The sequence below is a fragment of the Pectinophora gossypiella genome, chromosome 24 (assembly GCF_024362695.1).
Source record: "Pectinophora gossypiella chromosome 24, ilPecGoss1.1, whole genome shotgun sequence".
Classification (NCBI taxonomy): Eukaryota; Metazoa; Arthropoda; class Insecta; order Lepidoptera; family Gelechiidae; genus Pectinophora; species Pectinophora gossypiella.
This window is the reverse complement of record NC_065427.1, coordinates 10,779,637-10,798,198: the sequence shown is the minus strand read 5'-3', so window position 1 is coordinate 10,798,198 and position 18,562 is coordinate 10,779,637. Positions and strand designations below refer to the sequence as shown.

At 40.0% G+C, this 18,562-nt stretch overlaps 1 protein-coding gene across 2 annotated transcripts; it reads left to right on the top strand.

Moving 5' to 3' along the window:
* Window positions 1–3,074: 3,074 nt before the first annotated feature.
* On the top strand, window positions 3,075–4,776 carry LOC126377760 (TRIO and F-actin-binding protein-like). 2 transcript variants are annotated; one of them, XM_050025588.1, is made up of 2 exons: window positions 3,075–3,261; window positions 3,540–4,776. In XM_050025588.1, the coding sequence occupies exon 2, from the start codon at window positions 3,543–3,545 to the stop codon at window positions 4,032–4,034; it is 492 nt and encodes a 163-aa protein (XP_049881545.1). In that variant the 5' UTR covers window positions 3,075–3,261; window positions 3,540–3,542; the 3' UTR covers window positions 4,035–4,776. The 2 variants fall into 2 exon arrangements, with proteins under 2 accessions (XP_049881545.1, XP_049881544.1); XM_050025587.1 differs by having other exon boundaries at window positions 3,534–4,776.
* The last annotated feature ends 13,786 nt before the right edge of the window (window positions 4,777–18,562 follow it).

Below are 18,562 nucleotides of genomic sequence, written 5' to 3'. Positions count from 1 at the left end.
AGTCACTTATCATGACAACTAAATATTTTAACAAACATTTAGTTAATTTGTCCTGTTGAACAGGCGGAGAGGGTAAATAAAAAACGGGGTCAAGAAGGTATAAAATTCGTATTTGGGTCGTTCTTCTTTTTTATCGACAATAAAAAGACATTTTCTCGATTTATCGGATTTAACATCTTTAAAATTATAACGGCAATAAATATTTTAAAACATCATATAAAGATGTGTCTGTAGAGGACTATTTAGTGGTTCTCTTTATCTTGGTAACATACTTTTCTTTGCAGGCGCATTCCAAAAAATATTGTGACAGAGTGGCCCTTTTCATCGGAGACAGCATTTCAATTTACCACTTTGTCACATAATTTTGTGAAAAACGATCAAGCTATGTTAATAACTAATTGAGGAACCGATTAGTATTTTGCTTGTATTTTGAGTATAATAAGATAACTATATTTTTGGACAATCAAAACATGAAATAAAATTCTAAAACATAACTTATCAGAAGCAGAATGAAGGACAGATCATTGTCGATAAAAAGAAGAACGACCCATTTACACAACTGTACGCGATGGAAGTCTGTTGCCGTCGCTTCGCAATGATAAAAGGTCTGCTTGAAGATTTCTACTAGAAATAAGCTGAAGCATTTGTCTGTCTTGTGTTAGTCTTGTTTTTATGATTAGATGTGACATTTTAACCCCCCAGTTTGGGCTAAAAATGCCACATCGAAGCAATTCATCTATAAAAAAGCAATACCCAGGCACAACAAATCATTATTATTCTGATCAAAATAAAGAGAAATAATAATTATAGCAACATAATTCTATACCATATTTAATTTAAATAAAAACAACGATTATTTTTATAATACATGCTTCTGCCATCATCACCAGCCCATTAACGTCCCCACTGCTGGGGCACGGGCCTTCCCTATGGATGGATAGGGACATCGGGCCTAAAACCATCACGCGGGCCCAGTGCGGATTGGTGGTTATTAACGACTGCTAATGCAACCGGGACCAACGGCTCAACGTGCCTTCCGAAGAGATGAAAACTTTTTTTTTGTGGTCACCCATCCTATGACCGGCCCTTGCGAAAGTTGCTTAACTTCAACAATCGCACACCGAGCGTGTTTACCGCTTCTGCCATTACATTGTATTTTTGAATAATTATGACGTTAAATCTTTACAACACAATCTATATATTTTTTTGAAGAACGTAGCCTTTAAATTCTCTCATTGAAACGATAAATTCTAAATTACCTATCAAAATATAACTTGCTATCTACCCTGTTATGATCGGCGGGTAATAGGTCGTGAAGTGGCGTGGCGGGCGCGTGGCGATCTACCCGATAATATTAACTGTTAATAACCTGCAAACGTGGGTAGTAATAAACTGGAGTAATTGGATGCTTCACATTTATTGCTGTTTGGATTGGTATGTTATTGAGTTTGTCGATAGTTTATTTATTGGATGTGTTGGAAACATTAAGATATTTACTGACAATAGACGCTTACTAATAAAATAAGTCTTCTTCTATCGTGTGGGTTGTGAGGTGGAGTACCAACCTCATCAACCCTGGTGTCAGGGTTACTATTGAGCCGCCAAAGGCCCCTGACATGGCTCACGTAACGATTACTCACTTATATCAGTAAATAGTAACCGGGACCGACAGCTTATCGTCCCTTCCGAAGCACGGATCATCTTACTTTCGGACAATCAGCCTGTAATTAAATTAAATTCTTTATTCAAGTTACTAGGACTCATAATTTGTTAATAACAAAACTTATATACTAGGTTAGTAGAACAAGGAAATATAATTAAATACGGGAGAGTTGAGCCGCGACTCACCGCCTTGTCCTAACCAAACTAGGGATCACATAGTGATATTTGTGGCATGTCCTCACCAGGATTGGAACTCGAGACTTGCGGATTGTGTGCCCAGCAAATAACCACTGGACCACAGAGGCCGTTACTCCTTCCTGCAGGCGATTTGTTGATTCAGAGAGGATGCGGGTCCGATTCTCTACGATCAAGTGAGTTACACTGACTGACTCTTTTATTGAGTACGCATTTCCTTTTCTACATAAATAGTTAATCTATTTCCATGATAACTGGGCACCCACAGGCCTGTTGTCTAAAATTTTGTACCGTGAGACTCCCCAGCGCTCCCTATTTGTCCGGCCAAGTAGTTAATTTATATACTTTCATGAACAATGCCGACCGAAATAATTGGTTTTTCATACAAATTCCATAGTAATTTCGCGGTTAGTGAAAAGTGACTGATATGAAAGTTGGTAACTACCCTATTCATGTGGGTTACACTGAAAATATTACATTATTTGAGGTTTCCGCGGTTGTAATCATAATTAAAACACATGATACCGAGTTCTTACCGCGTTTAAATCAGACTACCCAGGGATATGAGACTCCCGATATTGCAATACTGTCGCAAGTGCCATCATCACGGGATGACTTAGATAGAACGCGGTAAGAACCCGGTATGTGTTTTAATTACAAAAATATTACCCCCCACTCCCGCGTCCAAACCTGCACCCACATCTACCCCCTCAACCTCAACAGCATCGCGTCCAAACTCCCCTCAACCCACATTAATACCGCACTAACATGTATGGATATTGTAATATCTCATCAAAAACATAAATGTGAAATGAGAGCCAAGTTCAATATTATGATATAGCTATGCCTCGGTTGTTGACTTCAACGACAAAAGAAGTGAGATCTAAATGGGTGCCAAGTTCAATGGTCAGTACTGAAATTTATTTACTTACAACAACATAAAATATGATTTCTTTTTATAATTTAAGATTACATATTGTGGCCTAAGGTCCGACTTGGCTAGTTTTTATATGCAATTCCTGTTGGAATATAATGTTTAGATATATTTTGTAATAAAATTCAGCATAATGGAACGTTAACCGCATCTATCAGAGTCATTTTACTGATTTGCTTGTCGCTAATGCTGAAAGGACTTTGCACGGCGGTCCCCAGTTGATTTTTAACTATTTACGTAAGTACTAAGTTTTGGATGACTTCTGCATGATGATGATGATTGTTAGGTTTTCTGTAATTTTGTGCGAATTTGTGTTGCCTTCATATGGCAACACTAGGAGAAAGGGTATAAAAAGGCGTGTTTGTCTTTCATTGGGGTTCTTTTGATTCGAGCACGCATCGAAGGCAGACGTACCATTTTGAACACGTGTACACTTGTGTTTGAGCACGCGTGCGTTTTGGAAATTTAGAGTAAGTAACCAATATACTTATTATTTATTATTTCAATGGTTGTTTTATTTATAGAGCATGTACCTGAGGCAGCTTTATGTATATCCAGGTATCCGTATGTTAGTTAATGATCATGTTACCGTGGTCTTACTACATTTCAGAAGTGGGATCGTATCCATATGTGTTAATCAGGATACACCGTTTTTGAGATATTTTACTTTGGAAATATATCTGTATAAATATATACATATAGGGTTATCTGAAGAATATTTACATGTTCCAATGTTTTCGAGTTCCAGATTATGCCTCTTGAAGACGAGATCGTTCCACGAAGACGACTGACGAGCCGAGACGAGCCGAGCCGAGCCGAGCCGAGACGAGCCGAGACGAGCCGAGACGAGCCGAGACGAGCCGAGACGAGCCGAGACGAGCCGAGACGAGCCGAGACGAGCCGAGACGAGCCGAGACGAGCCGAGACGAGCCGAGACGAGCCGAGACGAGCCGAGACGAGCCGAGACGAGCCGAGCCGAGCCGAGACGAGCCGAGCCGAGCCGAGCCGAGCCGAGCCGATACAAGCCGGGAGCGCAGCCGGAGAGAGAGCCGGGAGTGCAGCCGGAGAGAGACGTCGCTTCACGCGTCGGCACAACGAGCGACACAGCCAACGACGTCGCGGCGAAGGGCAGGAGGTGCGACGTTCGTCGGCAGCTAAGGGAATAGAAAGGTCAGATAGCCCTACATTTTCATCTAAAGATGTTCTTAATATTGTTGAATCATTAGTTAACTTAAGATCTTAACCTAATCCGACAGCAGTCGCCACATCACATCCTTCCAGTAGTATTATGAACCATGTTACCCGAATTTGGACCCTCATCGAAAAGTCAAAAGATTGATACTTGGTTAAAGAAAGTTAATGAGTGTGCCACTGTTTACGGATGGGATGAGAACAACCGTTATCCACTTCGCAATGCAGAAACTGCAGGAGTTGGCCAAAGTTTGGTATGAAAGCTTCAATTCTATTTTGTACAGCTGGGCAGAATGGCAGCAAAAGTAGTTAGACGCATTTCCTTTTGAACATGATTATGGCCAATCCCTGGAGGATACGCTTAGGCGAAAGAGTAGGTTTGGTGAACCGCTAGAGGTTTATTATTATGAAGAATTAGCCATCGTGAACCGGTGTGACATCGAAGGGAAACGAGCCGTGGACTGCATTATCCACGGATTAAGTGACAAGACAATTAGATCCAGCGATAAGCGTTACGATGTACGCAGCCTGATCAACTCCATTTTCTGATGAGTAATAAGGAGAACCAACCGCCGCCCGATCGCTTTCATTTTAATAAAACAAAGTAGTCGACTGAATCCACAGCGGGAAGTAATAATGACAATAGGGATAAATCAGTTAAGACTTCAAAAAAAATTCAAGTTACAAATTATTTTGTTTTAACTGTAGGGAAAAAGGTTACCCGTATCTTAAATGCCCCAAACCTCTGGTCCAATGTACAGGATGTCGTAGGTTCGGTCATAAAATGGAAACTTGCAGAGTCCCTTTTTTTTTGAAAACCGTGATAAACTAGGTAACATTCCTAAAATCATGCGCATACTTACCTCTAAGTCGGGCTCAAAATATTTCAATACAGTTAGGGTAAATGACACCTCTATGATATCGTTTATAGATTTCGGTAGCGAAGTTTCGCTCATAAAACAAACAACGACACTGATTTTGGGGTAGACTTGTGATCAACCCCCGACTCCATTAAAAGTTTTGGTAGTAATTTTATTTTGTCCATGGGCAGGACACAGGTTAATTTCTGCATCGACGGTGTTAGTGCGGATGTTTTGTGTCACGTGGTTGACAGTAATCTGCTCAATTGTCCGATATTAGTAGGACAGTCCTTCACCGAACAGAAGCAGGTGCTGGTATTCAAGAATGCCAACGAATTGAGGTTTTATTATGATGATGAATTCCCTTTTGCTAACGGTGGTAGTGGTGATACTGCGAGTGTAAAGGTCGTCTCCGCTTCATGCGCAAGATTGAGTGGAGGGGCGATTATCAGAGCTCGTACTGATGTTGTGATTAATTGATATGTTAGGCTTAGCGGAAGAGTCATGGGGAAGCCAAACCGAGAATTCACGATAGCCGGCGGGTTATACAAAGTAGAGGAAGGTCAGCTCTTTGTTCATATTACCCCATTGTCAGCTTTTGTTATATTGATGAAGGTGATATTATAGGTAGATGAAATAGAGTTCAGATTGTCAATCATATTTGTACATCACCCACAGACCTCGTTGGCGAGCATTTAGGTATAGAGCCTAAAGATGTTAACTTTAGCAAAAACGCTTGAAGAGCCACATAAACGACGTCTATTTTAACATTTTGAACGAATACAAGCATTGCTTCGCGCAATCATTAGAGGAGTTGGGATGTACAAATATGACTGAAATGAAAATTGAATTGAATATTGAGCGTCCTGTGGTTTACCGGCCTTACATATTGTCGCACAAGGAACGACAACAAGTAAGAGAAATTGTTGGTGAGATGATGAATGCGGGGATTGTACGAGAAATTGTATCGGAATATGCGAGTCCAATTATGTTGGTTCGTAAGAAGGACGGTAAACAAAGGCTCTGTGTTGATTATAGGTTTCTGAATTCAATGACAGTTAAGATAAGGTACCTGATGGCAGTGATTGAAGACGAGATTGCTCGATTAGTGGGGCAGGCCTACTTTATAACTTTGGATCTGGCATCTGGATACTACCAGGTGCCTATTGCAGAAGAATCGAAACCCTTAACTTCCTTTATCACCCCAGACGACCAATATGAATTTAATCGTATGCCGTTTGGGTTGGCTAACGAACCAGCTGTATTTCAAAGGCTGATGAATAAGGTATTGGTTTCCGCTAGGTTCTCAGAAGCTACTGCTTACATCGATGACGTATTAACTTACGAAAAGGATGTAGAAGAGTGTTTGGATAGGTAAGAAAGGGCTTTACAGTTGATAGAAAAGGCAAGCCTAACTCTGAATTTGGCAAAATGTAATTTCTTACAGCAGAATTATTAACTATTTGGGTTATGATATTAGCGCTGCTGGGGTGCGGCCGGCTGACAAAAAGACACAGTCAGTGTTTGATGTTCCTCGTCCCACCAGTCCACATTCCGTCCGCCAATTTCTGGGACTAGTAGGATATTTTCGGAAAATTTATAAGGAGTTACGCGTCTTTATCACATCCGTTGAATAAGTTGCTCAAGAAGGATGTGGAATGGTGTTGGACTGAGGAACAAGAAGCCGCATTTGTTGATCTCAAGAGTAGTCTGATAGATAGGCCAATCTTAGCCATTTACGACCCGACCGCCGAAACACAGTTGCACACTGACGCCAGTGAAGTGGGCGTCAGTGGAATATTGATGCAGCGACGTAATGGAAACGACACCTACCATCCCGTAGCGTACTATAGTCGCCAGACATCTCCAGAAGAGAAAAGGTTTATAAACTTGAGACTCTTGCTATAGGTAGTAAGTTCGCTCAAAAGTTTCGGGTTTATCTTCTGGGTCAGAATTTCAAAATCATGACCGATTGTAGTGCGTTGCGCTCCATGCTTTCCAAACGCGATTTGGTTAGACGTATTGCCCGCTGGTGGCTGTTTTTGCTTTTTGGAATATCGTGCTGGCACGAAAATGTCGCACGTGGACCTTCTATTTCGGAACTCAATTGAGGATCTTAGTTCAATGGAAATTGACGCTGGTCTTTACCCGACGGTTATGTCAATCAATGAGGGGGACAGGTTGTAGACTCTTCAATTAGGTGATAGTGAACTGGGTCGCATTCGGTAATTTCTTACCACTGATATTGATGCAGATGGGTTAAAGTAAAAAAGAGAGGAAAACTCTTACCTATTGGTAGTCGTAGATGCCTTTACGAAATTTAAATTTATCAGGCCAGTCAGAAATACCAAAAACAGTTACAACAACGCGAGAATTAGAAGATATTTTCTATACGTTCAGAAACCCAGATCGAATTATTAGCGACCGCGGTACTTTCTTCACATCGTACGTGTTCAAACGTTTTGCTCGGATAAAGGTATTAGACACGTGTTGAACGCAGTTGCAAGTCCTAGGTCCAATGGACAAGTAGAGCAGTGTAATCGCACGATGTTAGGGTCGTTAACTGCGCAAAATCTTAATTTTGACAAGAACGTCTGGGATGACAAGATAGGTAGAGTCCAATGGGGCATGAACAACACCCGTCGGAAGACAACGGGACGGACTGAGGTAATGTTTGGACTTCAGATGGATGCGGAAATTAATCCTATGTTGAACGAAATAGTATGCGAAACGCAAAATTATACTTTATTGTCAGTTCGGGAATCCCTTAAAGATGTAAAAATTGACGATTCAAAGTGTAACAATGTTACCTACTGAATAAACATATTTTTGAGTTTGAATTTGTTGGGATTGATGACTACTTCATTTAACAAATCGAATGTCACCCTGGATTCACGTTAATGATGATAAAGAAAGTAGTGATGAAGATGACTGATTGTGTCATTATTATATACAATCAAAAGAAAGTAAGTAGAGGTACTGTTTGTTGGATGAAACTGTAAGATGTGTATTTAGTAATAGCTTGAGAAGGAGGGCTCATAGCTATTTAGTTAAGGTGACTTTCAATTTTGTGAGGAGGGTTCACAATTATTTTAATTATCGTATATAAGAAGGAAGGGTTTGTATACGATAGTTACAAGTGTGAGAAAGAAGGTTCACACTCAATTGCTTTGCAATAGTTCGTGAGAAAGAAGGGTTTGCGAACTATTGCCAACTTGAATAGCTTTATAATGTTATGATTATTTTAATTATCGTATATAAGAAGGAAGAGTTTGTATACGATAGTTACAAGTGTGAGAAAGAAGGTTCACACTCAATTGCTTTGCAATAGTTCGTGAGAAAGAAGGGTTTGCGAACTATTGCCAACTTGAATAGCTTTATAATATTATGATTATTTTAATTATCGTATATAAGAAGGAAGGGTTTGTATACGATAGTTACAAGTGTGAGAAAGAAGGTTCACACTCAATTGCTTTGCAATAGTTCGTGAGAAAGAAAGGTTTGCGAACTATTGCCAACTTGAATAGCTTTGTAATATTATGATTATTTTAATTATCGTATATAAGAAGGAAAGGTTTGTATACGATAGTTACAAGTGTGAGAAAGAAGGTTCACACTCAATTGCTTTGCAATGGTTCGTGAGAAGGAAGGGTTTGCGAACTATTGACAACTTGAGTAGCTTTATATTATGATTATTTTAATTATCGTATATAAGAAGGAAGGTTTGTATACGATAATTACAAGTGTGAGAAAGAAGGTTCACACTCAATTGCTTTGCAATAGTTCGTGAGAAGGAAGGGTTTGCGAACTATTGACAACTTGAATAGCTTTATATTATGATTAGAAAGAAGAGCTGATGTTTCACCCCGTAAATGTGATTATATGTCGTTGTACTTTTAGATTTTAAGTGAAGCTTTGTAACTGTTCTCGATGAGTGTGGAATCACTTGGCCCGCCGAATGTTAGGTTTGAACATTAGACGTTTTGTCTACGTGCATGAGGACATGCACGACGTCAGGATGGTCGAATGTTAGGTTTTCTGTAATTTTGTGCGAATTTGTGTTGCCTTCATATGGCAACACTAGGAGAAAGGGTATAAAAAGGCGTGTTTGTCTTTCATTGGGGTTCTTTTGATTCGAGCACGCATCGAAGGCAGACGTACCATTTTGAACACGTGTACACTTGTGTTTGAGCACGCGTGCGTTTTGGAAATTTAGAGTAAGTAACCAATATACTTATTATTTATTATTTCAATGGTTGTTTTATTTATAGAGCATGTACCTGAGGCAGCTTTATGTATATCCAGGTATCCGTATGTTAGTTAATGATCATGTTACCGTGGTCTTACTACATGATGATGATATTGACATCTATAACCTCTCTTGCTCCTTGCATTGTATGGCCGCCGGTTGTAATATCTTTTTAGAAAATTATAATATATTAACTCTTTTATTTGGCTCGTCATCGTCATCAGCCCATTAACGTCCCCACTGCTGGGGCACGGGCCTTCCCTACGGATGGATAGGGAGATCGGGCCTTAAACCATCACGCGGGCCCAGTGCGGATTGGTGGTTATTAACGACTGCTAATGCAGCCGGGACCAACGGCTTAACGTGCCTTCCGAAGCACGGAGGAGCTCGAGATGAAAGCTTTTTTTTTGTGGTCACCCATCCTATGACCGGCCTTTGTGAAAGTTGCTTTATTTGGCTCATAACCCATCAATTCCAACAATATTACATACGTACTTACCTACTTTCGGGTCAAATAGATAACCCTCTTTTAAAGTTGGTTAAAAATAAGGATATATATTGTTATATCGCGTGTATAAACCCAACTATTGTCTTATTTGCGTGTTTGTATAGCGTAAGTTCAATTCCGCGACACGCGACGGAAATTGGCTTTTGTTTCATCGTTCAACACTTTTATCGTGAGAACATTGTTTATAAGATTTCTGATTGGTTTTTGGTTGTTGAATTTAAGTTTTAGTTTGAGCTTTTGCCCGCGGCTTCACTCGCGTTAAATTCTATGTAAGTTGTGTAACACGGTTCTCTTAATGTCATAAAATTGACGATTCAAAGTGTAACTATGTTACCTATTGAATAAAAATATTTTTGAATTTGAATTTGTAGATTTGCCGCAAATGGCATTCAGATTCAAATTCAAAATTTATTTCGGAAACTAGTCCATATTATGTTAGTGACAGGAAGCTTAACCTAGTATTAGTAACAGATTCGAAAGACGACTACTTAATAATAAGCTACATGAGACTGGCCGAGTCACCGAAGACAGCTATGTAACCGCGTCATAGAATAAGGAATAATTACTATGTATAGAACGCCAACTCTCCGCTCCCCACCAGCGTCTGAGCTAGGTTTACCTCACCCCCCCTCGAACAGAGTTTAGACTTGAATCGTATGGCGTCAGACGTCACACACACAGATGCGCGTGTACGATAACGTCAATGTGTAGTGTCTGTGTAAAACGAAGTTGTTTGTATGAAGTGTAGAAACTCTCAACAACTCGCCATATGTGCTCCTAACTTGAAGTTTGCCTTAGTAATTGTAGCAAATATGTATTTATTCGTTAATATTCGCAATCATAAGTAGTACGGAGGGTTCTCTACAACGACTGTATCTCACCCCACTGCGCACCCTTCTGGGCAATTACCTTGATGTTTGTTTTGATGATGCGTGTTCGAGTGTTTAGGAAGTTACTCTTTATTAGTTTTACGACTATATTACAAATTGGAGAAGTCAGAGGTACTTACCTACATTAATAGATTTAGATCAGCACGTCAGGCGGATTGCATACCAGCGAGATGCCTATTTAATTCGCCCGGGTTATTCATTCATTTACTCATTCTTTCTAAACTTAAGAGCTGTCAATCATCCGTCCCTTTCCTTTTCGGCGGATAAGAAAATGACAGGTATAACTTAAAGTAAAATTAGGAGGTGTCTGCAGGAATCGCGGCCATTATGTAAGTACCCACACCTCACCAAGCTCTCTGTTAGACGACGTGATAGGTGGTGAGCCGTATCGGAGTCTATAATGGTCGAGTGAACTGTGTTAAAGAAAATTTTACTTAAAAACAAAGTTTGTTTAAGAAAATTGTGCAAATCCTGTATCGGAGTCGAAATTTTCGTAGTATTACTTATTCCTTACTTGAAATGTAGAAGGATAATTAAAGTTTCAAGTAGGTAGAATAAATGCTTTTTACTCACCTCACTCACCTCCACCAACCCGCAGTGGAGCAGCGTGGTGGAGTATGCTCCATAACCCCTCCGATCGATTGAGGGGAAGCCTGTGCCCAGCAGTGGGACGTATATAGGCTGTAAATGTATTTTTTTCCTAATTTTAACACCAGCCAACTTTACTTCCAAGAACCTATCGCCTTTATTGAATTATCACATCGTAACAACGCAATCTCTCATACATACTCATTCACGCGGATTTCCTTGCGGTTTCAACGTGATATTGTACTTACATTTATGTCTATACAGGTTGCTCGGATTTTTAACATTAGGGAATAATAAAGTCATCTTCTTCTTATCGTGTGGGTTATGAGGTAGGTTACCAACTCCATCAACCCTGGTGTCAGGTTTATTATTGAGCCGCCAAAGGCCCCTGACGTGACTCAAGTAACGACTACGTACTTACATTAGTAAGTAGTACCCGGGACCAACATGGCATTACTTGGCCGGACAAATGGGGAGAGGTGAGAGCCGCTCGGCAATTTCGCTACATCCTATAGCTAGAATGTAAGTCGGCGCACGATTGAGTGATTAACACGGAAGGCGACAATGGCTCAGTAGTTGTAAAGTCCGGTAGTCGATTGTACAACGCGGGGTCGGAACCGGATGTGGAGATAAGTCTTGTTAGGGTTGTTGCATCTTCAGATGTTAAGGCGAAGTTACAATACTTTTTTTCTATTGGACTTGCGTTTTGCTGGTTATATATTATACTAGCCTTTCTTTTGACGTGACTTTTTGTAGATTTACCAAAAATGGCATTGACTACTAGGCCGGACAAATGGGGAACGATGAGGGCTCTCACGCGGTACGAAATTTAAAAGTTGAAAGCGTACACGCAGGCTCAATTTTCAGTTTTGTATGTAATTATAATTACTTTTCTATCGTGTGGATTGTGAGGTGAATTACCAAGCTCAGCAACTAAGCAATTATAATCGCTATCGCTAATAAGTGCATATTATAAAGCCGTTAATAATAATAATAATAATAATAATAATAATAAAATACAATACAATACAATATAATATAATACAATAATAATAAAATATTTATTTCAGATTCTGCATCCATATAATGTTAGTTAAACAATAGAGACTTACGAACTATGTTAGCATATTAAATTAAATGACATTACTTGGCCACACGGCGTATAGGTAACACGTGAGTCATAACCCAGTGTTTCCAGAATGGGCCATCCATCCTCTCTGCTACGATTCTTAGAAGACTGTTGGCGCTGCCACGTACTCGGTCGGTTTCTATTTTGAATCATCATCAACAGCCGTATGACGCCCACTGCTGGGCATAGGCCTCCCCCTCCTTTATTTTGAATATTACTTTTAAACTTAAGCCTTTTTGTAACTTATAGAATTTGTAAAATAAGTGTTTTACAAATAGGTATGTCTTCGCCTTAACTAACCAAAAAAACTGCTAATCTTCAATCACTCGGGGGCATTACGATTTGATTTGTGCCGACACCCACAAATATAAGCACAATACTCCAATATTCCGTAATACTCCAGCGCATTCCACAATACTCCATAGTACTCCAAACAGACGTGCAGACGGCATGTCGCCTGCTTTGTCCAGACAGGAATAAAGTCCGGATTATCGGAAAGGAGAAAAAACGGATTATGAAATGTATAAGAGTGTTAATTTTGGAGTGAATTGATTTAATTTTATTTTATATGCTGAGATTGTGGGGACTAGGTACCTGCCTTACCAGGCTATGCGGTATCGCGAGATCTCATCAAATTTTTCGTGATCAATCCCGAAGCATTATTTAATTTAGCAGGTACTTACCTCATCATCAGCCCATTAACGTCCCCACTACTGGGGCACGGGCCTTCCCTATGGATGGATAGGGAGATCGGGCCTTAAACCATCACGTGGGCCCAGTGCGGATTGATGGTTATTAACGACTGCTAATGCAGCCGGGACCAACGGCTTAACTTGCCTTCCGAAGCACGGAGGAGCTCGGGATGAAAACTTTTTTTTTGTGGTCACCCATCCTATGACCGGCCTTTGCGAAAGTTGCTTAACTTCAACAATCGCAGACCGAGCGCGTTTACCGCTGCGCCATCGAGCTCCTCAACTTACCTATTTCATATTTTTTGTAATTTAACCATGTCTTAGTGAGACTCTGATCCTGCAGTCAAATTGCTTATGCAATTTTACAGGACATTGCATTTATACTAGTGTTATTTAAAGCCTTAATAATAAATAAATAAATAAAATACGCGATCCCATTCGAGATTGACGGGATTGGGCGAATCTCCTTGAGTTATACTTTTTGTTTTGATAAAAATAAAAAATAAAACTTTATTATTTACTTACGTACTTAGTAACATTGAAGGGTGTTTGTTTTCTTTCTAAAAATATTTTGTTTTAACTAACCTCACTATGACAAACAAGCAGTTTTCATCGTTTTCAGCTATCGTATTTTTTTTTATGAACTAGACGAGATCCCGAAATTATCGAGATCCCGCGGGTTTTTTTTTTTGGGATTTTTCCAATCCCGCGGGATCTCGAATTTGCGATCTCGAGTCGGGATTGCATTCTAGGGAATGGATTAGGATCCATACTAATATTATAAATGGGATGGGAAAGTGTGTCTATCTATGTTGTTTGTTTGAAAAAAGAAAAGCCAACTTGGCATCATCACTACATAGTATAAATGTAGATAAGTATAAATTACATACATACTTACATACATAAACTCACTTGTTGAAGGGCTAATATACGATACGATTAATTACTTGGCCGGACAAATGGGGAGCGCAAACGGCTCTAACCTGTCTAATACATAGCAGGCACATAACTTAATTGTATTTCAAATACATTTACTACGATCAAATGAAATGAACCAAAATAGGAGACGTTCCATACAATTTCCACCCACGTAAACAAGCGTCCTATTGTTGGGTGGGAGAGATCGCTAATAGGCTTAAGACCGACCTTGCACAAAGGGCGGACTTAATACCATTGTTGCGAGATTTCGTCGGAAAATTCGTGTTTTGCGCAATTTCGAGCTTTTATCTAGTTTTGGGGATTTATTCTGTATAGATAGCTAGTTATAATTATTACGCTCACGCCTGCAATACATATAGGGTTGGGCAGAGCGAAGAGCTGTCAAAAGATAACACGAATTTAAGTATTGAGATGGATGATTCTGACATGACTCATGTAACGACTACTCACTTACATCAGTAAGTAGCAACCGGGACCAACGGCTTAACGGGCCTTCCGAAGCACGGATCATCTTACTTTCGGACAATCAGGTGATCAGCCTGTAATGTCCTAACCAAACTGGGGATCACGAAGTAATTTTTGTGATATTTCCCCACCGGCATACGAACCCGGGACCTCCGGATCGTGAGCCTAACGGTCAACCACTGGACCACGGAGGTCGTTACTATCTGATATATTATCCAATTGGGGTAGTCAAAGGTACATCCATCGCTAGATGAACTAAGTACCCACATCTCACCGAGCTTTCTGTTAGACCAATGTGTTAGGTTATATAATGTGTTTTCTTTAATAACTTCATCACCAGCCCATTAACGTCCCCACTGCTGGGGCACGGGCCTTCCCTATGGATGGATAGGGAGATCGGGCCTTAAACCATCACGCGGGCCCAGTGCGGATTGATGGTTGTTAACGACTGCTAATGCAGCCGGGACCAACGGCCTAACGTGCCTTCCGAAGCACGGAGGAGCTCGAGATGAAAACTTTTTTTTTTGTGGTCACCCATCCTATGACCGGCCTTTGCGAAAGTTGCTTTACTTCAACAATCGCAGACCGAGCGCGTTAACCGCTGCGCCACCGAGCTCCTCAATTTAATAACTTACCCTTAAAGTACTGAAGTACTCAATATGTTTTAATAAAAACATCAAAAACAATCAACACACATCCACTCGCATCAGTTAAACAAACTAAACAATATTAACAATTAACCCACCGGTTAATAAACTCCGGTTAACAATAAAATCTAGTTAAGTGGAACGTTATGTTAAATGCACTCGCCATCAGCGGGCGAATTATATAATGCGAGAGGAAAAATAATAATGTAATCACATAGAATAAGTAACTCGTAGAAGGGTGAGAGTTTTATGCCTACAGACTCCGAGATGCGAGAGTTTAAACCTTTTTTTACAGAAATCTACGAAACGTAATTATCATGGATAAACTTGTTTAAGGTCAATGTAACATTTTTGAATTTACGTCATTTCGAAAGTATGGCTGAGGAGAAGAATTGTCAAGAAAATGCAACAGCAACACATCTTTTAAATCAATGAGTGGTGTCAGGGTTAATATGTCATGACTCATGTAACGACTACTTACTTACATCAGTAAGTAGTATTTTTATTATAATTAAAGCACATAATAACGGGTTCCTACCGCGTTTAAATAGGGATATGGCACTTGCAACAGTGTCGAAATATCGGGAGTCTCATATCCCCATTTAAACGCGGTAAGAACCCGTTATTATGTGCTTTAATTATAATAATAACCGCGTAAACTTAAAACAATTTATAGTATTTTTATTTATCAAGTTATCAGTCTATAATGTCCTAACCAAACTAGGGCCACAAAGTAACTTTTGTGGATTCGAACCCGGGACCTCCGGATCGTGAGCCCAACGCTCATCCACTGGACCGCTTGTTACAGACCGTTACGCAAACAGAAAATAAACTTCTTTTTCTATGTCTGTAGGTAAAATCTCCCCGGAAAGTGCCCCTCTACGCGCTTTATACTCTCGGGGGCAGCGTAGAGAGTGCGCAGATTGTTCCATCGCGCCCTCTCGCCTGAGGGGTGGCAATAAAAAACCAGAGCAATATGCTGCGAATAAGATCGCCATGATTGATGTTTTATTGTGAGCTGTGGACTGGGGCCGTAATTAACGTGTTATGATTTAAAGGGACATTTGGATAAATATAAATACGTTAAGCTTTTTGTCGATACATTGAGTACAATTTGTACCGATTTTGCTACCACCTTATTTTCAAATTCAAATTCAAAAATATCTTTATTCAGTAGGTAACGTAGTTACACTTTGAATCGTCAGTTTTTACATAACGAACATCTCATCCGCCTAAAACTACTGCAGCTTCTCACAACCTGTATAGCCGGGGAAAAGAAGCTGCAAGAAAAACCTCGGCACAGGGCCCTAGACGTTCTTTAAAAAAAAAAAACATTTTTCAACTAATATTTACACATGTACATAACATAACATACTGTGCTACATGGAACTGTGGAAGCCCAGTCGGTAGAACCCTTGCCTCTCACTTTGATGTCGCAGGTTCGAATCCAGTACAGGCCTAAAGCAATGAAAGTCGATTTGACAGATCCTGTTATTTACAGAAGCGACTGGCTGTCTGACCTTCCAACCCGCGAAGGGAACACCAGCCCAATACAGGTTAGGTCACATACGAAAATGAATTTCTCGGGAATGGGGGATTCCTCACGATGTTCTTTCACCGCTGAGCACGTGATAATCATTTAAGTATGTTCCAAACATGAATTCGGAAACAAATTCAACAATCATTTAGGCCTGTGCTGGATTCGAACCTGTGAACTCAAAGTGAAAGGCAAGCTTTTTACCAACTGGGCTCTTCATACGGGTCACATGTGAAATAAAATGTACCTAAATATACTTATAGCTTATCACAATCGTAGACAGCCTGACATCTCACTAACGAGGCCTTGCCGAAGGCTCGTGAAGCCTCATATGACACATAGACTAACTGTTAGATAGACACCTCTTATTTTTTTCATTTGCTTGAACTCTTTTAGTGCCCTTTTCCCTCGTGTCAGGATTATTAATTAAAACACATAATAACGGGTTCTTACCGCGTTTAAATCAGGGATATGAGACTATGAGCAACAGTGTTGAAATATCGGGTATTTCGACACTGTTGCAAGTGCCATGATCACGGGATGACTGATGAGATTGGAGTGGAGTAGGTAGATCCACAATTTTCTACGGACAGACATATCTGTCTACCTTCTTTCTTTGCCGCTTGTTTATGTATTTGATATCGGAATGTTCGGAACAGTCAGGGTTATTATTGAGCCGCCAAGGCCTCTGACATGTGTCATTGAAACGAATAAGTACGTAACATCAGAATAGTAACCGGGACCAACGGCTTAACGTGGCTTGAAACACGGATCATCTTACTTTCCGACAATATGGTGATCAGCCTGCAATGTCCTTACCAAACCAAGGTTCGAAAGATATGTCCCCACCGGGTTTCGAGGCCGGAGCCTCCGGATCGCGAGCCCATCACTCAACCACTGGACCCCGAAGGCCGTTAAGTTAAGCAGCTGACAGCGTCTTGCATCTTTTAGAACCAGTCTATCAGAATAAAAAAAAACATATAAGTAGGGTGTTAGTGATATTGCAACGAATACTGAGGGGAATGATTCAGACCATGATTCTGAATTAATGTCAGGTGGAATTTTCCGTCGCAAAATTCATGACGTTTTTGTGTTTTTTATTATTTTCAGTTCCATACTTTTGCGACGGAAAAGTAAACTTTATATCAACTCAGAATCATGGTCTGTATCATCGCACAAAGTTTTCGTTACGATGTCACTCCACTCCACTCCACGAAGGGTGTCTAGTAGGTGTGTGGTCGTTATCCCATCCCAATAATACGTCATGGGGTCTCACCGTCTCATCCTCCATCAAGTTGTCACTCGCAGACGAGGATTGTGAGTGCGGAGGCATGTGGAGCCAATTTGTGGTACGTCCCAACTTGCTTCCGGATTTCCGATGAGTTTTTTTCACCTTTTACCGAAGAGCCTTCCACCTCTTGCCTGTGGCGACCCCTTCGGGGATACAGACGCGATGCTGTGCGGTATTTTATGTTTCCCGAAGCCACAGTTTGGACATCTAGGGGTGAAAAAGTCACATCGAAAATCAAAACAATTCATCGAAAAAATCAATATTTTTATTAGGAAGCGGGATAAATATAGAGATTTGGAAGTTCTCTTTTTTAGCGCATAAGAAAATTACAGGTATAACGTAAATAGTTATAGGCTATATTTATGATGTTATAGGCTATCACATCATGGCGACGGGTGTTGCTTTTTCTCTAACTTCCATTCCACTACCACTCCACTTACTTCGATTCTTCCTCATTCTTTCTTCCATTTCCATTATTAAAGTAACAGTCCACATTTACAAACTCAATATTTTCAATATTCAATATTCTTTATTTGCATACTATGATGGTGTACAAGTTTGTAAGTTACATTATGAGTTTCACATCATTATACCCTTTCGGGCACAACAAAATACAAGTTTAAAAGAGAGGAGGAAGCTTTTCTAGTAACATCAGTATCATTATGGTATTCACTAGTTAAGTGCTGTAGTAACATTTATTAATGAGAAGTTCTTTTATTTTTTTAATAAAGATTTTGTCACTTTTTTCTTCTTTTAATATGTTAGGCAATTCAACAACTCAAGCA